The sequence below is a fragment of the Physcomitrium patens genome, chromosome 16, assembly GCF_059467195.1.
Source record: "Physcomitrium patens ecotype Gransden chromosome 16, ASM5946719v1, whole genome shotgun sequence".
Classification (NCBI taxonomy): domain Eukaryota; kingdom Viridiplantae; phylum Streptophyta; class Bryopsida; order Funariales; family Funariaceae; genus Physcomitrium; species Physcomitrium patens.
The window spans coordinates 13877369-13902230 of NC_143425.1; the positions used below are offsets into that span (position 1 = coordinate 13877369).

The following is a 24862-nucleotide window of genomic DNA, read 5'->3' on the forward strand; positions in this document are numbered from 1 at the left end:
CCTAGAAAAGAAATAAACAAATAAACGGAAATTCGAAAACATGATCCAATCACCGAAACCTCAGAGAAATCTCTTGCAGACAAAAAAACAACTAAAAAACAGAAAAAAAAAATCTCGCCTGCCTATATCGAGCTTACGTTCAGAGGCCAAGTCCAAGATGATGAACTCCATCTCCGAGCTGAAGTAACACCCAGGCCGTAGAATCCCCTTTCCTTTACATGGGCCTCAAAAATGGGTCACACGAGCGAAGCATTCTGACGCAGCAAGACTCACGATGTACGAAGTGCCACTATTTTCGTCATGGGTGCTCATCCATGTGTCTTGATCCGTTCACACCTTTTCAGCCATGAACTCTGACGAAACCAGGAGCATGTCGGCAGCAACTTGGCTGGTTTGCAACCTGGTGGCAGTTGGTAGCAGAAGAAGAAGAATAGAGAGGCGCTCTTCTCCAAGAAATCCATGTGCTCGCGTTGTTTAGGGCTCGGCGCTGGAAACCCACAGTCGATTAAGTTCCGTCTTGCAATTTCAGAGGTGTTGTTTCGAACTCAACTGTTAGGTTTTTGGAAGGGTGAGGAGGAGGGAGAGGTATGGTAGCTTGAAAGAGCCTTCTTTTGTGGGTGTAGTGGAAGATTTTTCGAATCGCGTTATATCGAAAGAGGAGGGGAGCACGATGGCCAGTGCGGAACAGTTGGTTCTGGAACTTATTGTGCCTGAGCAGCGGGAGAATGCACTCCTTGATCTTTCCAAGGTATCATCCTTTCTAAGGAATGAGTTAGGGCACTAGCTAGAATTTCCCAACGGAGTGATCAAGCGTGACGATGATCGTTGTGTAGAGTGTTTGCAAGTGTATTATTCTATGTTGACAATTGCTCTTCATTGCAAAATAGAAAACTGTGTCAAAGACATGGTTTTGTCTTAGCAACCATAGTTTGGGATGTCCTAATTGCTGACTGGAGTATTGCTGTTGAGGAATTTATGGGCCTGGGACTCGTGGAACCTTGAGATGTCCTTGGTTCTGTTCTCAGAAGGTGATTCGTGAACTGGCTGAAAAGGCAGTTTCTTGAAAATCAGTTCACAGTATGGAATGATCGAGCGGTCTTGTTCGGGATGCCCTCTTGAAATATGGTGGATAAACTGCTCATTAGAAGCTTCATCGGATGTTTATGCTGTAATTTCGCTTCCTCGGAATGTGTGGACCTCGCTGTTATTGAGGTTCGCGGATACCGTTGGGCTGTTGTTATTGTTTGGGTCTAATTTCTAACATGGAGATGGTCAAATTGCAGAAAAGAGAAGCCTTTCCAGACCTGGCTCCAATCCTCTGGCACTCATGCGGCACCATTGCAGCTCTTCTTCAGGTTCCTTACATCTTCATGGTCTCCTTCCTTAGTTTATAAACTTGCAGAAGTGAGAAGAAGTTTCTCGCTTTGGGGGATTTCTTGGCTTTTGTATTACGATGAAATCACGACTTCGTGTTTCTGAGGAGTAGCGCGGTGTTGTCTGATAAGAAATTCTCACAATTATTTGACTTTCAAGCAAACATGGGATTTTCTTTCTTTGTGTTGATATATGTGAACCTTAGCTTTCTTGGAGCTCACAGCCTCACTCGTGACCTTGCCCAAATATGCCAAGTAATTGGGTTTCGGAGAATAGGAGGTTCTTATACTTGTGACTCTAATCGTGCTTGTCAATACGCCACAGGAAATTGTATCCATCTATCCGATGTTGTCTCCGCCCACACTGACTGCAGGTGCTTCCAATCGAGTCTGCAACGCCCTGGCTCTGCTCCAGGTGAGGTACTTTGTGGTATACGCTTCTTTTGATAGGAGCGCCATAGACGGACTGATTGTATATTGTATTGTGGTTACGGTCATGATTGTGTTATTGGTGTATGATTGTTCCCTTGCAGGAAAGGTCTGTATTTAATATTTGATGTTTTTGGTACTCGTGGATGCAGTGTGTAGCCTCACATCCGGACACTCGTGCTCTTTTCCTCAACGGTATGCGTGGTTAATCTTTGCCAGTTTATATTATTGCAGCCTCGCAAGTAGCCGGTGATAGTATTCCAGGCCTTTCTAAAACTTAAAGATTCGGGATGCAGTTTCTGATCGTGTGGTTTTATCTTTGGTTGCAGCACACATTCCTCTTTATCTCTATCCATTTCTGAACACAGTAAGCAAGACAAGACCGTTCGAGTATCTTCGACTTACGAGCCTAGGAGTCATTGGTGCTCTTGTTAAGGTGATCACTTCTATTGCCAGTCGCTCAGAACCGGAGTGGAAGCTGAATGTGCAGGCCCCGTATCGGTCTGCCCAGTCAGTTTACTTATTTTTTTAGTGCATTATTTGACATCGCTTGCTCCGAGATAATTCGGAATTTGTTGTAGATGTTTTTATAATGAAGAGATTTTATATTAACGGGACTCTGTTCTACATACAGGTGGATGACACTGAAGTTATTAATTTTCTACTCTCAACAGAGATTATTCCTCTGTGTCTACGAACTATGGAAATGGGGAGTGAACTTTCCAAGACCGTGAGTTTTTCACCCTGTTGATATCATCTCAATATCTCTCCCATAAGTGTTTATTATTACAAAATAGATGGTCAGATGCTTAATAACTGGTTAGGACTTCCTTCTCCATCTCGTAGTAGATTCACTATTCTCCTGATGCTTGGAAGCCTGCATAAATGCTCGTTGTTGTGCATACATCATGTTAGTTCGTAAACTGTGTTTTAGTGGTCTGGGTTTCCTAGTTCATTCAAAACGCCAAGTCTTTTGTAGCATTTTTCGCCCAAGCCTTTGCTCCATTGAATGATTTGCAAAGTGTCATAATGAGCAATTTGTTTATAAAACACTAAAATTAATCCTTATCAGTGGCAAATGCTGCCAGGCACCATTGCGAGACGGTTTTGTGGCCTCGTTGAAACTAGACATGACCAAAACGATGGATTTGTTGGCAGGTGGCGACATTTATAGTTCAGAAAATTCTTCTAGATGACGTTGGTCTTGCCTACATTTGCGCTACTGCAGAACGATTTTTCGCTGTAAGCGCAGTTCTTGCAAATATGGTTCAAATGCTGGCTGAGCAACCTTCTGTTCGCCTCCTCAAGCATATCATTCGATGCTATCTTCGACTTTCTGATAATCCGAGGTGAGTACTTTTGGGTTCTTTTTTCTCCTTAGGTAGGTAACCAGTAATGTTTTTTCTTAATGTATGTAATTCCGATCGAGTTTTGTTTTTACCATGTAGAAGCTTGGGAATGCACCTGTCCTTAATATCTCTGCTGGTCAAATTATCACGTGCCCATGTTTTTCACTCTGAACGTGAATTTCGTTCCTTGCAGAGCGTGTGAAGCTTTGAAGAATTGTCTCCCTGAACTTCTTCAAAACGGCACCTTCAATAACTGTCTACGGGTATGATAAACGAACTGTTGCTTGACTACCCAAACATTTGCTTTCTCGATGATATTCGTAGGTTTGTTTCGGTTTCTTTTTTTCTTGTTTTTCTTTTTTGATATATTTCCGTTTATAGCACTTATCTGGGATTGGGTGCGTGCAGGATGATTTAACAACTAGGAGGTGGCTTAACCAGCTGATGATGAATGTGGGGCAGCAGATGCATCCACAGCGTGTGCCATCAGGAATGCAGGGTGCTGGAATTCCCCTGGAGCAGCTTTTGTCTGGCCAGTAGTACTCCCTTGTATCATATCAGAAGCATAGAAGTCCAACTTTTTGACCAGCAAATGGTAAACATTCACATATCCTTTCACGTCGGGTTTTATATCCTCTGGCATATGGATTACAGTGACGCTGCTGACTGCTACGCTCATGCACAATTAGTTGTGATTGTATCTGCAAGAGGGTATAGTTCGACATGACTTCTTAGCAAGTTAGGAAACCATCCAGCCCCCATTTGTCACAGGCTTAGCTGAGTGTGGCATACAGAATCTGCTGGATATGGTGAGTTATGTTGTATGGTAAATATTGAGAGGACAACACAGGCTCATAAAACATTGGCATAGAAACCATTTTGTACTTGTCACGTAAATGCTGGCGAGCAATTCCATCGAAACCAGGAGAATAGGTAGTGGAATGCAGATTATCACTTGTAGTATTTGACTGATTGCAGACTTGTAGTGGATGATTGGCTGGCCATGACGTGAAGTTTGATTTTGTATGGTCATGTTTAATGCAGGTCAGTTATCTTTATGACATTCACTGTAATGTGGCGATTATCTCAGGTTGTTAGATGTGATTATTATCTTCCATAGATTTGAATGTACTTCCATGGATTTTTTGCTAGAATGACTTCACAAAATTAAGGGGACAACTTTAAGTGATTTGATGAAACATTTTGTGACTTGACAATTTAACAAAACATCTGTAGGATAAAAGTATGCTTTTAAACAGATGTAAAAGTATATCTTTAACAAGAGAGTATGATATAGATGGATGTTAAGTTATGCTTTTATATAATGTACTATAACAGTAGTGTAAAACAAGGTGAAACTTCGCTTTCAACAAAAAGGATGAAGTATTCATGCAGTCCTAATTTAGTTTTGATTATGTTGTGAGAAATGTTTATTTGCAAGAAAAGCCATGTCCAGAATGTGTGTTCCTGGAGTTGTACTGTTGATATGTGTTGTGATCAATTGTGCCTACTAAAATTTAACAAATTTCTATCAAACTGATGCACTTTCACTATTAGATCCATGGATGTATATAGCAGATTTAAAGTTGGTGTTTTAGTTGTGCAAAGTTATGAGGATAGATTCAAGTGTGTTGAGACAAATCAAGATACACAAATGAAGTTATAAATCACAATTATTGGGTGCATGGACATGGTTAGAGTTGAACAAATAAGATGCAAAATTCAATTGTATTCATATGTTTGGAAGTGAACTAATGTATTTGTACTATCAAATTTTTAGAAAAATGAGATTCATATATGTATGAATATATTTTTAAAATGTATATGGATGGTTTAGTATTGGATTTAAAATTACTTATTTAGGAATGTGCATATAAAATGGTTATGATATTAAAGACAAGTCCTTTGATTTATCTTCTTGTTCTTATGTTCCAAGGAAAATTTTAAGTCAAGTGTATATAAATCACTTTGTTTAGAATGACAACATAAAATAAAATATAATTAAAACTTTTGATATTTTTTTGTAATTTTTTATTCTTGGTTTATTATAATACATTTTCCTAACCTTTGAGGTGCTTTCTTTTGCTGGAGAATAATTGAGTTTCATAAAGCTTGTGTTAAAAAGGTTTATTCATCATTCATTTACACCAAATACAAATGTAAGTACTAAAAGAAGAAAAAATATGATTTTGAAGGATATTATTGTAGAATATTTTAGATTTATGAATATGAAAATATGCCATAAAAACATATATAGAAAAGAAAAAAAGCAAAAGTAAAAAAGTATAATGCTTCAAATTATATCACTTAAAAAAATATTCAATCAGATAAAGAAACATGTTTTAATTTAAGTATAGATGTTCAGTAACATAAAAATAAATATCAGATTAAAATTTTAAAATTTTTAATGAAATATTTGAGATTTGAATTTTTTCCAGATTTATTAAGAAAAACAATATATATATATATATATATATATATATATATATACATCAATTTAAAATAAAATAATAAAATAATGATCTAATAATAGATAAATCTGTAAAATTATAATATAATTTTTTAACCACAAGGAGGATCTTTTTTATTAAGTATCATGAATGATATGTAATTATTTTTGAAACTATAGTTAAATTTATAATCCACTTTCAGAAATAATTATGAATAACATCTTATATATAAATAATTAAATTAATGCATCGAATTAAATTAAATACTATCAAACTTGGGAACTTCCAAATTATACATACCACACATTACCTGCATTTTAGAAAATAATTTTATGGTTTTTTTTTATATTTTTATGTCTAATTAATTTTCTATTTTTTATAAATGTACTTTTGTAAAGATATATGATGGTTTAGGATTTACTTTTATTACAAAATTTCCAATAATAACACAATCTTAGATTTTGACTTTTTCATTTTCTTCAATGGTACATATAAAAATAACATATCACAATACACTCTTATAACAATAAGTATAATAAACAATATACCCACTCTCCTTCTAAATATACTAAAGTATTGAGATTCTTTAAATTTCTATTTTAAAACCACTCTACAATATTTAAAACCAATTGTTTCTATTCTTTATTCCATTCCAATTCTAATCCTTTATATATATATATATATATATATATACATACACACACATACATATATCAGCAAAATCTTGCGCCAATGAACATAGAATTAGTTCTTATGTACTTCAATCAATATTGTACCTGGAAAACAAGCAAACGTAAGAAGGAATGTTTGTGTCCTAAATATAGAGAGAGAGAGAGAGAGAGAGAGATTGGTAAATATGTGACACACCCACCTACATAATCAAATGGGTAACGAAAGAAGAGAGAACAGAGAGAAGGAGAGAGAGAAATAGAGAAAGGGTGAAACCCTAGTTGCCGTGTGGAGGTAGCCATGAATCAAATAGCAAACAAAGCGGACTCCAGGCATGGAAAAAAACCAAATATTAAAAAAACTTTTATTTTTATTTTTATTTTTATTTTAAATAAAAGGGAGGAATAAGAAGAAGAAGAAGAAGAAGAAGAAGATACGAAGAATAATGCTAGAGCTAGAAGCGCGAGGGAAGACAAAGCTGGGGGGAGGGGGGATCTGAACTGGTGGTGGACCAGTTCAGATCCACTTAATCCTTGCTCCACTGCTGCTGCTTCTGCTGCACATCTGGAGGCTGGGTATGGTAGCAAAGCCAAGCCAAGCTAAAGCTAATACAACAACACATCGCTTACGAACAAACAACGCATAGTACATAACGACAGCAACAATAACAATGTGAGGATAGAATTGTGTCGTGTCCGCAAGTTGCATTCACTGGGGACTCGCACACCGCGCTACCCCGTTGCAAAAGTCACTGAGGATGCACACCCTGCAGTAGCGTTGTTGTCTCACGCGGGGGCAAGCCATGGTAGCGTAGCATCCTCCTGTTGCCTTTACTAGGGACAGGGAGTGGTGACGACTAGGTCTCAGGGGGGATGAGATATCTGACCTGATGAGAAAAAAAGAGGCAAGATTCAGGAATCTACAAGTGTGTGTATGTGTGTATTTTTGTGTGTTTTATTCAAAAAATTGGGAGAGGGAGGGATGTGGCAGGAGCAATAACATGTACTTCGCGAATGTACAGCAACTGCTTGCAAGAGTTGGGGGTATTATACACAAGTGGTGAATATTGTGTGTGTGTGTGTGTTCACAGCTCCCTCCCTCCCTCCCTCCCTCCCTGCCTCCCAGTGAGGCCTCAGCATTGCTACTAATGTACAACAATCCAGCCGACTGATGTCAAAATGAGAGCTCCTCCACCAACCACCTCCTAACTCCTCCTAACTCCTAACTATGCTACTGCGCTCTTCTAAACTCCTGCCAAGTGCACTCACAAAATTGCCACACAGGCTCAAGTCAATCATCTTCTTCAGTTCGTCAGACCTCCGACCTTCAATCCCTGTTCAAGTATTTACCCCAGCTTGCCTGACTGGACTCCGAGAATCAGCCGGCGAGCTCCCTCACCATGCCCACATCCACATTCCGGTTCTGTTGTTGGATTTCGTCTTTGATGGACTTGTTGTATCCCTCCCATCTCCAGATGCTCAACGATGGTATGGTTGACCATTCCAGTGAAAGAATGAGGTACATTGGCCCGTTGTGGGATCAGTTTGGCTGCAATACGAGTGAAACACCCTTTGCTTTGCCGATGTGTGTGTGTGTTTTTTATTCCTACTCGGAGCTTTACTCCGAACGTAGGTACTGCCAGTTGGGTGCATCGCACGTTTGAGTCACGGGGTCAAAGCTGCGAGAGAAACAACATGAACCAACACGGTGGAGATGATGCCAAGGTCATCTCTCCAGGAAGAACCGCTCGTGCCGCTCACCGCCAGTGGCCGGATGGAATTTGTAGGCGTTAGAGAGATATTCTCCCCATGTGAAGGGGCGGTACACTTGCGGCCGCTCGGGTGTGATGAGCTCCGGGGGCGCCTCCACCGTTGCGCTCAGAGGCGGGTTCAGGAAACAGGCCAGGGAGAGACGCTTGGAAGTCCCGTTCACGGCTGCTCTGTGCAGCACGCTCTTGTACTTCGTGTTGCTCAAGACCTGCAAAACGATACAATATAAAACTCAATTTAACCCGGCGGCAGGAAATCAGACGAGAAGTAAAGACTGGGAGGGGGATAATCTTGGCTCCACAGGAATGTTGAGCTTTGAGTTCATGGAAAGTGACGGTACCTGAAAGAGATCACCGACATTGACGACAAAGCAGTTGGGGCGCGGCTTGACGGTGATCCACTGGTCGTCGATGTGCACTTGTAGTCCAGCAATCTCGTCCTGGTGCAAAATGGTGAGCAGGTGAGGATCGGTGTGCGCGCGCAAGCCAATTGCGAGGTCGGGCTGCGGGCATGGAGGGTACAGGTTGAACCGCATTGACATCATGCGCTCTTGCTCCACGTAATGATTGAACAACGTGGGCTCCAATCCCAAGCCTTCCGTGAGAAGCTCCAGGAGTTGCCTCGCGAGGGTCTCAATCTTGGCCATGTACTCTTCCACTGTCGAGCTGCGCCATCGAGAAACCACCAAATCCGTCAGCGACTGGTATAAATCCCGACGACGACAAGGTTTGGCCTCAGGAAAAACTCGCAGAGGTAGATTGAATGGCGCAAGAAAGGGGGGGGGGGAGGAGGGTTACAAACCTGAATTTGGTGGGATCGCTTTCGGCGAAGAGTTTACTCGAGAATTCTCGGATGTTTGATTTCGGATACAGCTGCATGTGGAAGCTCTCAGCCCAGTGCATAACAGTCTGGTTGACCCAAGTATTGGCTCCGTAGCCGAAGGAGGTCTGAGGAGGCCGGTGGACTCGCTCCTTCACCTCCAGCGGAAGCTCGAACATCGTGTGCGCCTCTGCCTCGCACCTGCGAATCAAACTTTCCTCCACGCCGTGATTCATGACCTGAAAGAAGCCAAATTTCTCGCACGCCTCGGCAATGTCAGCCACGAGGGCGTTTCGCACCGCCGGGTCATCAGAGTTCAAGAGCGACAAGTCCACAATGGGGATCATGTCACTCGCCTTCGCCTCCATCTCCAGCACGGGGCGCTGGTCCTCCGCTTCAACGAACATGGGCGGCAGCTCCTGCACCTTGTGCATGAGCGCGAACATGAGGCTCTTGTTCCGTACGGTTGTGTCGGCATTCGACAGAACCGCTTCCAGATCCGCTGCATTGTGCGCATGCGATGGCAGAAGCTGCGGCGCCATCTCTCCAACTGTCTCTCGTCCCCAGAATCCCCCTAACCTAATTTACACCCAACTTACACCTTCCAATCGACTACAACCTCTTACGAGAATCCTCGCCTTCAAAACGTTTATTACCCCCCAGCAATCAGCTTCTTTGATCAATAGTCTTCTAGAGAATAAACCAAACTTACGACTGCACGACGTCTTCACAAAGACTTGAAAAAATCAAGAGCCAACGCCAAAACTACATAGAAAGGCTGCTCACGAGTATTTCTGCCAGTGCAGTGCACTTCACTGCGACCCCTCGCACTCTCAAATCCTCCACTCTCCAGACGACGACTCACCGCTATCAGCTGCTTCCGCAAGAAATGTCGTCAACAATCCCTCTCACACGCTTCGATGGAGTATGACACCCAGGCAAGCAAAAAAATCGAACTATAGCCAGCAGACGATCAGGAAAAGCGAAAGTCGTCGACTCGCCCAGCAGCTTCCACTCGAAGCCTGGCCGAGTGGTCTATTCCCGCCCGGTCAAGCCGACCAAGACTCATTCCCCCCCTAGCTCCCCCTCTACCATTCCAGACCAAACCATACCATAAAACAGTGGGATGTGCTTTCTTTTACTCGCTACTGGCCCACTTCTCCACCACCACCACCTCCTCCTCCTCGCACCTCACGAATCCCAACCCCGCTCTCGACACCCTCACAAGCGGTCCATGCACTTCAGGGATCCACCAACCAAGGCCAGAACGTCCCCAACTTGCTTATGCAGCCAATCAACCGATCGTCGTCGTTGTCTTCTACTTCTTCTTCGGCTTCTGCTTCTTCTTCTTCCGCTCGGGGCTTGCAGCACTAGAGATCGTCTACCAACACCTCCTTTATATATTCATCCCGCATCACCCTGCAAATCCAAAACCCATTTTACTAAAATACTTTAAGGACCTGACTGATGATGCCTGGCCTGGTTCGTCGTGTGTCAGACTGCAGCCGAGGACTTGTTCCCGTCGATCAGTCATATTTCTGGACCCATTTTCCTCCCGCTCCCGATCGGTCAACAGGAGATCGTACACCGTCTGTAAGCTGGTGAATTCGGCCGCCAGGGTACCTTTCCTCCGGTACTGGCGGATTACTGTAACTAACTTTGCCGGCAAGTGCTATCTGGTCAATCATGTGGTAGTCTCACTCGATATGATCGATGCCAAAGCTCAATCTACCGGGTGAGATCCAAGTCCTCTGACCCGTGATGCTGCGACCCTTTTGTCGCCGATTTTTCTCCCGGAGGTACCCCCAGTTCCCTGCTTGCAAGGATTACCACACGACTTTTCGCTAAAGTTTTCTAGGCAAGTTCAGAACAAGGCATCGTTCTTCACGGAAGAGGTAAAGTCCAACAGCCAGCAATCCCTCTGAAAAGTGTTCCCGGAGCAACTGTTGAATCAATCTGATCCTTTTTTTGTTTTACCACCAAATTTGTGTTCTTCTTCCCTTGCGATTTTTTGACAGAATTTTGGGAATGAAGGACGTATGTGCATGTGGATTCTGCTCATCCGACATTGAGAACATTAACGGGGGACATGGAATATGTTTATTTCTTTATTAATTCAAGTTTCTCCCTCGAGAAACACACACACACATGTTAGCCGTTTTACTTTCCGCCTTTCATTTCACGACAGAGTTTTGTTGTACATGTAACATTGAGATTGCATAGTCGATGGAATGCATGGTTTGCTATTCCAATAGTCAACATGAGATCTAGACACTTTTATTTTAGTGGAATATGATTGCGCGATATATAAATAGCTTATGCGTATTTGCATCCAGTGTGGTGTTGGATTTGTAGGGTCCAGATCCATCTTCGATTAGAACTCTCAATAATAACAATAAAACAATAATAAATAGAAACTTCCTTTTAATATGCTCTTGTGTGTGCAACAAAGAGTCCATTCTTGTTAAAATTGCAAATGAAAGAACACTTCCTTGTGAGACAAGCTTGTGGCAGCTTGAAATTCAAACTTGACCTCAGGTTACTTCTCATCCTCCCACAAGCTGTCTCCAACAGCTGTCTACAGTAAACTTGATACACGTCAAGAAAAAATACTGAGCATGATCTTACTGCTCCTGCCCACGCCACCAATTTGAGACACACCCACATGGATACAAAACAACTCCAGTCAACCCTGATAATTGCTGCCCCCTTGTTTTATTCGTGCTCTTTTTCCCCTCGCTTTCCTCCTCTATCATTTAACCGACCGCGGCAGGATAAACTTCACAGCCAGTAGAGTAACACAAGCCGACTTTCTCCGTTGTCAACTACGGTTTGACGAGTTCATGACATCGCCGAAAGTTCTCGGCGTTGTCCATACTGGGATTCAGTTCTGGCCAGTCTTTTCCTCCAAAAAGAGTGTCCAAGGCTCACCTATGCTGCCATAGACTTCACCTTCACTCCATCCTTCGCCTTCCATCTGGTCACGCCTGGGACTTCCAGCGCGTACAGCATGTCAGAGACGAGAATATCGGATAGGGGTGGCGTCTGCGTCAATAGAAGCCCCGTGGCAGGGCAACTCACCTCTTGGCATTCATGAACTCTGGGAGCTTATCAGCCCAGCCCAGCCCAGCCCACAGTCACCGTCACAGTATACCCTCATTGCTGCTCCCGCATTCTGCCACTGTGGAACTGGCTGCTGCTGCAAGGACAGCTGCATGGTAAGCCAAAAAATTCTCTCCATCACTCTCCATATCTCTCTCTATCTCTCTCTCACCTCCGACGCGAGCCAAACGAAACTGCGCCTGCGCTCGCATCGGGGCGCCCATCGCTCCCGTGTCCTGGACGCACAGTGCGCGCACTGTTGATCCGGCGGTTGTTGCCTCCAGTGGGGTTGGAGGGGGGTGGGCGCCTCACTGGCTGCTGCCCTTCTGGGACCCACTGTGTTGGAGATTGCGACGCAAAACTGCCCCCTTGTATTGCTGCTGCCGAGTGAGACCAGGGATCTTGCCGGTGCTGCTGCCGATCTCGCAGCATCAACATTCCCTCGTCGAATTGATACCTCCGCCATCAGTCTTCTTCCTCGATTTTTACCTCCTCTTCTTCTTTTTCTTCACGGTCGTCTTCATTCTATTTTTCTTGATTTCCGCATTGCTTTCTTTTTTTTGCGCATGCATGCTGCACCTGGATCGAGCTTTTCGGCTGCTGTTTTTGCGATGGCACCGAGCAGTCACGATTTCGCCATATCCCCCGAGAGCTTGTGAGAGATTGTGTGAGATTTTCATGGAATCTAAAGGCGTGCTATGTATGGCCCTTCCGTGACACGGTTGTCCTATTCCCGAACCTACGCCCCTATCACCGTGGTCTCTGCTTCCGTGTTTTCATCCACTGCAAGCTCATGAAAGTAAGCCACCGATTCCCATTCCTTCATCCATATGGAATGATGCTTTTAAACAGAAGTGCCCAATTCCTCATTTTCATCCATCACAAGCTTCTCATGAAGTGAGCCATGTCACATCCCTTCATCCATATGGATGAAATAGGAACCAATAAGTGCGAGATTCTTAGAGTGAGAGGGAAAAGAAAAAAAAAGAAAAAAAAAAAGAAGAAAGTTAACTAAATTGAGAGAATTCCCGTTTCAAATTTCATGTGGATGAAGGAATGTTTCACCCAATAGTATTTCTTTAGATTGCATGTGTGGGTTTGTAAGGTTTTGTTAATTAAACAACAATTACATATAACATTCCTATGTATACGGACCTGACAATTCCTTTATGGGTTGGCAGTGTTTTAAAGCTCTGGTGAAAGTTTTGGCAAGGAATCTAAGCTTTGAATAAAAATCGGGGTACTAGTGTCAGCCTTTTACCAATGGGTTTCATTCTTCTCTATCATGTTGTGGATGAGATAAACCATTCATCCTAAAATCATCCAATGTGGTTGATGTTTTGGACGTACAACGCGTCAAGGATTCAACATATATTAATTTATTGTCTAATTATTGTCAACATATCCCCAAACTAATTGATCCTAAAAGCATATTTTAAATGGTTCAACAAAACAAAAGTTGCTTTTAACTAGAGTTGCCATAGGAGATTTCATTTTAACTCTTTGTTTGTGCTCAAATTTCTTGTGATGAATAGTCTTTGATCATAATAGGAAAGTTGTGAAGGGAAATGCTCAAATTATGGTCAACTAAGATCTTGCAGATTTTGTACTAAGTTGATATATTCTTATTTCTTGTCGCATACAAACAAACCATAAAGTAGTCCTTGAGAATACCCATTTGTAAAAGTACAAAATTCTACATGCAACAAACTAAATATAAAAATGGATTGGTTTGATATTATAGCAATGAAAATGAGAATAAGATGTAAGTTTCACAATATTGTAAAGTGGATTGCTTCTACAACACACAAAAAATTGAAGCTTAAATATGACATTCTTTGAAAGGTACTTAGTTTGACTACAAATCCTACAATACCATTTCACTTTTCAAAAGCAACAATAACACATAGTGATACGGATATTTTCTATTATTAAACATATGTGATTACGTACATAGTATTGATCCAAAAGCTTTCCAAGGTAAGCCTTCTTTGGAAGAATGCCCAACATGGATCTTTCAAGAATGTTGTTGAATACAATAGAGTGTTCAATAGTGACACATACAAAAGGAATGAGATTTTGTGGGCTAAAGGCATGGTACCTACATGGCAACTAGAGTTGTTGTATTATAATGCTGAGTCTATTAATGGGGATAGAGTGATGGATTTTGGTTCACCTCCAATATGTCTCTCCTTTGCTTTAAAGAAACACTAAACCAAACTTTCCCTTAAAGGGAGTAAGCTTTTTCAGCTACATACTTTCTGAAGGCCAGTGTTAACATTTTCCCAAGAGGGTATAACAACACATTGTTGTTCCTTGAGAGTGAATTCATCCAAATTGTGCTATTTTGTTAGATAGAAATAATATACATTGTTAAAACTCAACATCCAAAAAAGTATGTGTAATAAGTTTTGATGAAGTTATCCATATTGATTGTATGCTTATTAAAAATATGTGTTGTAACAATGTGGTTAATTTAGCAAGATATTGGCAATTTGAAATTGATTTTAATTGGTCATCAGAATGGGTTCTGTGTTACTTGTCTGTGATTTACTTTGAATTGATGTGTTTCTTGGGAAGGACTTGGAACATACTAAAGAAAGTTTTCTTTTATGGTATTTTCCTTTATTTTAAATACAATTTACATTTAATTTTTAATCTAATATCACAGTAAGGTTGTTGTTTGTTTTTTTTGTTACAATATCTATCTATCTATCTATCTATATATGGCATGAAAGAATACATGCATGAAAGGTGAAGAATTTCAATACATCTTAATTCCAGCTACTTGAAATTCCAAACAAGTTGAGCTTTGAATTTAGGTAACATAAAAGGCAACAAACACATTCCAAGTCCTGTCAATCATTTGCATGGAGTATTTGTAAGTTCCCATGCTACAGGTATACATTGTTATTATTAATCTTAATGTTATTTATTTCCATACTCTCTGAAACCATGATTCTATTATCAATATATTCCAAAAAGTTCAAAATATATTGTGTAAAATATTACATGAAATGCACATAAACAATAAGAGAAGGGAGAAAAATATCACTTCTATTTGAATTACACTTAAAATAATAATAATTATAACACTTTGAATACTGATCTAAATGTTTGAATATGCTGTCATAAATGTAAAAAAAACCAAAGCTTAAATATATCTTAAATGTAGTTCCCATGAAAAAGAGTTCATTTTAATATATAATATAATTGTTTGCTTATTTATTTTGTGCATAAAGGGACGTTTGGACATGGTATGGAAATTTCAATAGTGGGTAGCTCAATTCTGTTTCTTTCGTCGAGAGCTGACGAAATTCATCCACGGACAATGTCCGCCAGCTGGCAGCGTAGTGGGCTTACGTGGAGCATGGAGACGCCCACGTGGAGGCATAAACCCTATACGAAGAACGGAGATGTGCTGCTTGCGAGGCGAGGACGAGGAGGCGAGATAGCAGCAATGGGGATGGCGATGGCGTGGGGAGAGAGGAGAAGGAGGAGAGGTTCCAGGCACTGGAATTGGCTTCGGGGGAGGGAAAGGAAAGGAGAGGAGAGGAGAAATGGGGGAGGGACTGACGGGATGATACTTCACTCTCGTCTCGTCTCGCAGGGGGGCACTACCAAGCAGAGCTCCTGCATTACGGCACACTTTGTCCTGCCTGTCTGCCTCCGTGCATGCCCGCCCGTCCGCCTGCCTGCCTGCCATCGTGGGGTCTGACGTGCGAAAACCTGTGCGGAGCGGGTGCAGTACGCCGCTCTGGCAACCCAATTCCAGCACGCTAATGGTGTGCTTTCTTGCTTGCTTGCTCGCTGGAATGCCTCTCGCTCACCGGGTCGTTCCCCTACCTGCCTTTATTCTCTCGTTCATTCCTTCCTCGGTTTCCTCGTCTCCTTCCTGCATGCCTTCTTGCTTCGTTCCGGTCCGCCTGGCATTACTGAGTCAGCTTGTCACTGCGTCTTTGGATCCAGAGCTCATGAAGAGGGCTGTACAGGCGGAGAAGGATGAAGAGGATGGACTTCCACTGCCTGCCTGCCTGCACCCTGCGTCAATTCCACCTTAACACAGCCTCCGCCGCCTCCTCCTCCGTTTCTTTACCTTACTTCTTTTCATTCAGTTTATTCTTCTCTTTCTCTGCTCCTCTTCTCTTTCCAATCTTTTTCCTTTCTTTTTCTTTTGTCGTCGTCGGCGTAGTTCCAGTCTGTTTGTTTTATTGTTGGGTCTTCCAGTGAGAAAACGGAGGTCTTAACTGAATCTAATATTTTGTATAAATTAAATTTACCACAATACATCACATCCATTACCTTATTGTGTTTAAAATTTGGTTATATATATATATATATATATATATATATGTTCATCACTGAAAAACATGTTAATGTCCCTGAAGGATTACATGAGCAATTGAAAGTTGTCAGTTTTTGTTTCACACATTTCGTAGAACAATTGACTTTGTGTAAGTTTTAAAAATCACTGAAAATCACATCTTTTGTTGGTTAATATCTGTATTGTTTAACATGAATTGAGTTGCAAGAAACTTTCCAACCTTTTCTTTGGTGCATTGATAAAGCTTTCACTCGGAGAATGTAACTAACTAGATATATATATATATATATATATATATAACCATCAACGAGTAAACATATTTCACCTTCTTCACTTACTTTCCCATGTGAAGTATCTCCAATTACAGTAACTTACAGTTACACTGATGATACACATGTCAATTACATTAAAAATCAAGCTATAGCACAAATTAGACTCTTGCTTCCACCGAATAGAATAGATAGGCGCAGAAAGAAAATAAGAAAATAAGAGAACGGAAAAATCTCACTATTGAGGCATGACAGCCAATGCAATCGAGTGAATCCATAATAACACAACTGTAATTTACCAATTCATTAATATATTATGGACAGGTCATTTAAACGTGATTCAAAAGTCACATCCTGTACAACCAAATTTCCAATTAGAAGATCTCACGGAACGTAACGATAAAACACCCTCACTTAAAAATCCCGTTTTTTTTTTCACAAGAATCTCGACCCACACATCAAAGTAGAAGTGGAACCACACTTCCCACAAAGGAAACACCATACAAACAAGCAAACAAACAAACAAGAGGTAGGGATGGAGGGAGCAGCAGTGGGAACAGGGTAGTAGTAGTAGTAGTAAGTGGTGAGTAGTGGACGACACTGAAGCAGTCAGTGAGTCAAAGAGTCTTCGTCCGCTTGGGTCCGTCTTCATCTGCTACCTCGGATTTAGGACCAGGTAGGTTCATAGGTCCAGCTGTGAAAGTAGGCCAAGCATGCTACATCACCACGTCAGCAAGACCATAAAAAGAAATGAGCGGGTGGGGAAAAAGGGGGGAAGTGAGGTAAGCCAGGGTAAGGGCCACCCACCCTCTCACTCACCCAGCCAATACGATAATAATAATCATAGGGACATGCCGGGCCGGGAATAGCAAACCCCCGGGGCCAGACAAGAGGCATCTAGATGAAAGAATCGATCCTGGGGGTGGGTCACGGGGACGGGACGGGCCTCTCCCCATCCTCCTCTCTCTCTCTCTTTCTGTCCACCCTTTTTTTTTAGCCCGTCCCCCCCCCCCCTGAAAACAAAATATCCCTCCCCTCATGGAATGGTTTCTAGGGTTTGAGTTTACTCTTAAGGAAGCAGATGATTGGTTTAGTTATTTGGTTATTCTATTTATTTATTTGTGCGTTTGGGGAATAATGAATGAATCGGGGGATGGTGGATGATAGCATGCTGTTCACTTTACTCTGAAGTGTAGCCTGGTTGTATAGATAACTGTGTGTTGGAATTGAAGAATGGACATTGGAATCATGGGACAAACCATGACCAATGTGGACTAATTGGTTTTTGGAGGAGGAATTCTATAATCTTATACCCCCCCCCTGCACACACACATACATACATACATACATATTAAATTTTAACTCAGAAATTTGTTAACAATACATTCAAGTGACAATTTAGTTGGGACAAAATCAAGATTTTAAGATTTTGGTTTGGTTTCATTTTTTCAATGTGCACATAATTGAGGCGATTCTTAAAGAGTTGGATGTGTTTGTTTTTGTTTTAGGTGTTTTGTATATATATATATATATATATATATATTTTTTCCTGATATGTGTAAATGAATCATGTAATAGAATTTGATATATGTATATATTTTTTAATATCAATGATTTTTTTAAAAAAAATCCCTTTGTAGTTTAAAAAACATTAGCTTTGACTCGTTTGTAAAATATTATTTATTTCATAAGAGTTCATCAAATCCTTCCAAGGTACCAAGACTTGAGCTTAGTGTGCAAAAAGACAAACAAACAAATTGATGTTTCATTAAGCTTCTCAACCCATGAAAATAAGATCTATTAAGTTAGACCATTCAGATCATAAACTATTGTATTTGGTACAAAACCATGAAAGTCAATTCTATGGGTATGCATATTTAACATCAAACAACAAAACAACCAAGTGCACACAATAGAGATAAAATGTTATTATCAACTTAACCATCCTTAAGAATACATTACAGATGTATATCACTGTACTATAAAATTGTAATTTTTGAAGATATGAAGAAAATTAAACTGGGTTACTATTGTCAATTAAAACAACAGGATCACTGATCCAACTCTATGATATGACCCCATATCAACATGACTTGGATAACAAAGACTCATCCAAAACTACTTTCCACTCCCATGTTTTGCTTTGTGCAATAGTTTCTAATTAATTAACCAACAAAGATAATTAGTTTGATCAGTCAGAGTTGGTGTAGGTCAAGTTGTATCTCACAATGCATGGTCTTCAATAACTACAGAGAGTCCATGATAACCCATGAGCATCATAATTCATGTAATATGGCCACAGAAGTCCTTCACATTAGGGGGGGGCATCACCATTATTAGCAATATATTTAATTAACATGAGGGACAATTAAATATTAAAGTAGTAACAATGACCCTCTTAAGCAGCTTTTTTTTCATGTGCTGGGAAGCATGGGACTTCATGGAGCCTCTTGTGCCTCTGACACCCACACACCAAGTCCCAACCAGTATCTTCCTAAAGAATGTTTCCATATTTTATTTAATTTAATTTTTTCTTGGGGAATTTGGTTTTAACCTCTTCAAGTTGTGTGGTGTTTGACATTGGAAATTATATGTTTGTTAGTGTGTATGTATGTTTTTATATTGCAGCATCTGCCACCACTTTGTCTAGCATTAAAAGAACAATCGTTGCCTGAAAATACATGTATATACATATACATATATATATATATATATGTGTGTGTGTGTATGTGTGTGTGTGTGTATGTGTGTGTGTGTGTGTATATATATATGATTTGTTTTAATTAATTTTTAGTTCTTACTGATATTATTGTTGTTGTTAAAAATGTAAATGTTGAAGCTGTTGTAATTTATATGTAGAAATATGGGTTTCACTAGCATTCAGGCGATGAAGCAAGTACAACAACCAATTGAATAGAAGAGGATTTATTATTCTACTAATTGGAACAAAATTCATTTAAAAGTATATCTGAAACTCCAAAGTCTGGTTGCAGTAGTAAAGCACAGCTTATGCACAGAGGGAAAGTGTGCAAAAAAAGTATTAAAATGCTGGTTTGTTGCCCTATTTAACTTCTAATAACTTCACGTGATTAACCACAATTTTATTTACATGTCATTTCAGTGCTAGTGTGTTCAAAGGTTATGGCATAACAGGGTTCTTAGAGTTAGTTTAAAGATCTTTAGATTGCATATATATATTAACAAAGGTTATTATATGTAAAGAAATTAATATATATGTTTAAAAGAAAATTATATGTAAAGAAAGTAATGAATTTATCATTACTGTCATTTTTGTATAAGAAATCCCATAGTTTGCAAGGAATATTATAGGTCTGAAAATAAAATCAGTGCACCTAAATAGAGTATCTCTAAAGGATACAAATCACTCTAATTTTATTATTTATTTATTTATTTTTTTAATTTTTTTTTTAAAATGATATTAGTGCCTGATATTTAAGAACTAATTTCACACCCAATTGATGTTTTTAATAATTTGAAAAAGGTAAATTGATTTAGTTTTGACGAAATTTTATGAATCAAATAACAATAAAGAGTGAGTTTATTCTATGACAGTTTTATTCATTCATTATTAGGATATGTATGTTTTTATTAACATGTCTAACTAACTCGAAATTGATAGAAATTTGATCATTAACTTTTGTACAATATGAAAAAAATCAAAGTTAAATTTGTGATTCATTCCAATAGATCTGATAAATGTAGGGATTTTATCCAATAAAACACTTTATGAAGATCTTAAGCAAGATGAACATGTTTATTATTAATGTATGTTGCAACTTAAGTACTTTAAAGTAAAACATAAAAGTAAATAAGCTTTTTATTTATAAGAAAATGTTAAAATGACTCACTCATTTACAAAATCAATCTATTCTATCATAGAGAATGAGGGAGAATAAGGGGGAGTCTAGATAAAGCAGGCTAGGAATAGAGGAAGTAGAGGATGGGAATGAAGGGGTGGGGATAAAGGCCATGATTATATTTATGGTTTTTGGAGATGATCCATTTTTCAAATGATGGTTACATTTTTCTAAGGGTGGATCAATTTAGTAAACAGGCAGGCCATTTTAATATTTTTCTATATATATATTTTTTAAATAATATTTTCATTTGAAAACTTATTATGACATACAATAACACTATTTTAAACTAATTCATGACTTCGACTTTTGTAAAAAATAATATGTAATTTCTTTTAGACATGACTTTCATTTCTCATATTCATATTTTTATAGAACTATTGCAATAAGATTAATTTTGTACAAATCTATTTTTTTAATTTTTTATATTGTTTAAATTATTTGAACTTAATAAAAAAAAAAAGCATTCAAAAATATTTTGTATTTGGATCAGCTTTAAAGTAATAATGTTTTTAACATTTTTTTTTTTTTTTTTTTTTTTTTTTTTATGTTCTAAAGTTCTAAGTCTTGAATTTGCTTTAGAATATCAAGGATGTCAAAAATACAAACAAATATATATATATATATATATATATTTATTGTACTAATTTTTTTGAAGATTCCAATTTAATTATACCACATCCAATTGTTGTCATTATGATTTTTACATGTAATATCAAAGTAAATTTGGTTGTGCAATGTGTTTTGGAACCCAAGGTAGACAAAAACCTTAAGGCCTCTCAAAATCTAACTATTTGTTAAAGAAAGACGTTAAATAAGACAAATCAATAAATCTATCAAAACATTACGTTCGTTTTGCTGCAATGAATATTATTGGGAATTGAAGTTGAATAGTTGCTCAACATGTCTTTCCTCAAAGTATAAATAAAATAATGGATTATATATGTTTAAAATAATATCTCCCATACTGGTACAATTTATTTGATTTTTCTAATTAAGATGTATATGTATATAGGTATAAAATATCATTTGAATTGAATAAGAAAATAAAAGTCCATTGCTCATCAAATATAACCTGCATAGATCAAAGTTATAGTTGTTTTATTTTTAAAAATTAAAAATATGCTAATATGAAAGATTCAGAGTAATACTTTCCAAATTCGTTTCTTCTTTATTTATTTATTTACTTACTATCCTTATTTATTTATTTAGTCATTTTCAACATATTTTACATGTATGCTTGATGAACATGCAATCAGAAGCACCTACACATACAACATATTATGCTTCCTTAATTTTATGTATATTTATGCAACTACTCCATCAAATGATTCAGACCATTTAAAGGCACCGCAGCTTGTTATAAATGATCACCAGTTTAATGGGCACTGATCCATGAATTTTACCCACTAATCCATGAAATCTTCACTTGCATCACCTTGAGAATTTATCCACATGTTTCACAATCAGAACTAGTAGTTATAAGGACTCATTCAGTATTAGATAAATGCTTGTACATAGTGTTGTGATCTCATGGTTCTCAACAGTTTTGTGCTGTTGAAACAGACCCTAACAATTCTAGTAAAACTCACACTTCCGGCGTTTTTCTCACCTGAAAGATTGGTGCGCATCAAACGGCTATTTGTCGACGGATCCAAGCTCCGGGGGGATGGATCCACAGAGTCTGGCCTCCCCCCTTTTCGATGCGTTCATGCATGCAGAACGTCGCGATGGCTGCTAGGTTCGATTGCTGTGCTCCATATCGCTGATGAAAACGCTTGGCTTCGGTACCAGGGAAGAAACGCAGTCGCCACGCCTATATGTCTGCGCGTAGATTCCCCCTCATGACCAACTGAGAGCATCAAGCATTAGGGTCTAATAGCGAAGAGGCTCTGGAACTAGTGTAGAGTGAGTCCTAAGACAGTGCGGCTTGCAGTTCTGAAGCGTCGGAACAGCGTTACAAGGTAGAGTGACACGGGTTTCGCGACAAAATCTAGCACAATGTGGAATGCTCACGAGCTGGTCGGATTTTCATGGAGCATGACCGAATGAAGACTTATAAAGTGTTCTGCCCAAGATCTGCTTGCATAGTCAGGAGAACAAGGACTACCAAGGCAGGATCAGCCAAAATTTTGCTGCAAAGGAATTCAGAGCATCGTATCTTAAGCAGAATCTAGACCTGATCCAAACGCGTTTGTTGTCGTCCAACACGACCTGATTCGTTGAGAAACACTCACCTGGCGATGCACTCACGAACACAACATCGACTTCAAACACGCGCTGTGCCGTTGTTATTACAGATTTCTCCAACGACACTAAAACACACTCCACAAACACCACCTGGGCCAAAATCCTCAACTACACCAGACCACCAGTCTGGTAACGAGCAGACACATCAAGCTCAACACAAGCCGTGCTTAACACCCTAAGACCTGACCAGTCGGTGGATGCATCGACAAGCCCACGGGTGCCAACTTAGCAACCATCGCAATCGGATTCTCTTCACAGTCGACTAGTAGTTGCCTCGGGCATTGAATTATCCCATCGCGTCCACCGATTCCCACGTAAATATTATAACCAAAGAAATTGACCCTGATCAGAATGGCCGCAGACAGTGAGTTCGATGATGCGGAGCACCCAGTGCTTGTCGTCTTCTCGCGGTTCTTTCGATCACCACCTTGTTATCGCTCGATCTAGATCGCCCATGAGGGAGATTGCTCGTTCCCCCAACGATCTGCTTCCGAATCATCGAACAATTTGTGCCGCGTTTGCATCGATGCGGGTCCGTCCTCTTTTGCATTTCGGAGCGATTGATATGTTGTATAATGAATGGATGTGCTCTGTTAAATGGATGAACGAAAAGTGTTTATGTTGGGTGGACGTTAGTTGGTGCTTCATTCGTAGATCGATGTCGAGTTTCATTTGTTCCTGTTGGTGTTGAAATGTGTCATGGGATTTATAGTTCCGGTGGTTTATGTTTGATTGTTATTATTTATGGTATATATAATACTATGTAGCTTATCTCAAATTTCTTTTAACCTAATTATTTAAGTAGTTACAATGAATAAAAATCATGTTTTTCAATTACATTGTAGAAACATAAATGATTCCATTGTTATGCATGTATGTTCTTTTTTAATTTATTTTTTTCTTTCAATATTTTGGTCAAAAATTCTATAAGAATAAACAGTTTTTGACTTAGCAACCACAAATTAAACTTCTACAATGTTTTCATGGCCAATGCCATGGGATTCTACTAGTGTGTATGTATATATATGTATATATATATATATATATATATATTATTTAGATTTTGTGACAATGAGTTGTTTTTTGAATGTATGCTTTTGGTGACTATTTTCAGTAATTAAAGTTTATAATTTGAATGTGATGTACTGGCATTGAGGTCGTAATAACCCGTACATGATGCACTTGCATTGAGATTCTTCTTGGTTTTGTACTTGCATTGTTTATTTCATTGATCTATTTTTTAACAATTATTTTTTCAAATGTAATTTAATTATTTTAAGAATTTATTATATTAAATATATATAATGTTATCTTAAATAGTGATGTACGTAATATTATCAAATTATTGGAAGAAGAAGAAGAATATATATATATATATATATATACATAAAATAAAATGTATGGTTCATGTGAATAAGATCCAAATATTTTAATTATTTAAAATTTAAAATAATTTTACTTTTTGACTATTATGGTTCTTTGTAAAATAAATATATATACAAGAAAATATAGAAAAAGTGTTGAAATAAATAAAATAATTAGTGGGTAAATTTTTTAAAATTAATAAATAATAAAATTAAATATTTTTGAAAATTAATAAAAATTAAATATATTCTTTTCATAGAAAAGTATGTATTAAAATTTAAAAACTTGAAGTTTTTTAAAGAATGTATGTTGTATATTTAGATTTTTATTTATTTTTTTGTATTGGAATAGACCTCTTTTGTACTAGATAGACATTCCCTTGTGCTACACCAACAATACATTAGTAATACAAGTTTTTCAACAAGCTGGACACTTATGATACTGAAAGGTGTAAAAACAACAACAAAAAACAACAATCTAAAATACAAGAACATTAGAAACTCAAAATCTAATCAAAGCAAACAAAACAAATAGTAAAAAGAGGGTGTTCATCCAACAAAAGTGCTATATGAATATTCCTTTTATTTGAATTTTTTTATTTAGTTTTTGTATTGCTGATGTTCATGCGTTGTTGTTGTTGTTGTGTTGTGTTTTTTTTCTTTTTTTCTTTCTTTTTTTCTTTTTTTTCTTAAATACCTTTCAATCTTGGTATCTTGCTTGTTGAAAAACTTGTAGCAATGTTCTATAGTTGGTGTGGCACAAAGAAATGTCTATGTAGTAAAAAGTAGTATCTATCCATCAGTTTTTTTTCTTATA

The 24862-nt window shown here is 38.6% G+C and overlaps 2 protein-coding genes across 5 annotated transcripts; one reads left to right on the forward strand and one right to left on the reverse strand.

Annotated features, from left to right (window-relative positions):
* Positions 1-202: 202 nt before the first annotated feature.
* On the forward strand, positions 203-4634 carry LOC112293075 (uncharacterized). Of its 4 annotated transcripts, none has more exons than XR_016507172.1 (10): positions 203-748; positions 1284-1355; positions 1699-1788; positions 1955-1997; positions 2132-2238; positions 2437-2532; positions 2961-3151; positions 3345-3414; positions 3560-3746; positions 4196-4634. XR_016507172.1 is itself a non-coding variant. In XM_090257075.1 (10 exons), the coding sequence occupies exons 2-10, from the start codon at positions 671-673 to the stop codon at positions 3689-3691; spliced, it is 879 nt and encodes a 292-aa protein (XP_090113201.1). In that variant the 5' UTR covers positions 392-531; positions 624-670; the 3' UTR covers positions 3692-4158. The 4 variants fall into 4 exon arrangements, 2 of the variants coding, with proteins under 2 accessions (XP_090113200.1, XP_090113201.1); XR_016507173.1 differs by having other exon boundaries at positions 4130-4235; XM_090257075.1 differs by lacking the exon at positions 4196-4634 and having other exon boundaries at positions 392-531; positions 624-748; positions 3560-4158.
* A 2568-nt stretch (positions 4635-7202) lies between these two features.
* Positions 7203-9553, reverse strand: LOC112293055 (protein DMR6-LIKE OXYGENASE 1). The gene is made up of 3 exons (XM_024542096.3): positions 8841-9553; positions 8380-8704; positions 7203-8247 (listed from the first exon to the last, which is right to left on the reverse strand). Exons 1-3 carry the CDS (start codon positions 9398-9400, stop codon positions 7996-7998), a joined length of 1137 nt encoding a protein of 378 aa, XP_024397864.1. The 5' UTR covers positions 9401-9553; the 3' UTR covers positions 7203-7995.
* Positions 9554-24862: the final 15309 nt, after the last annotated feature.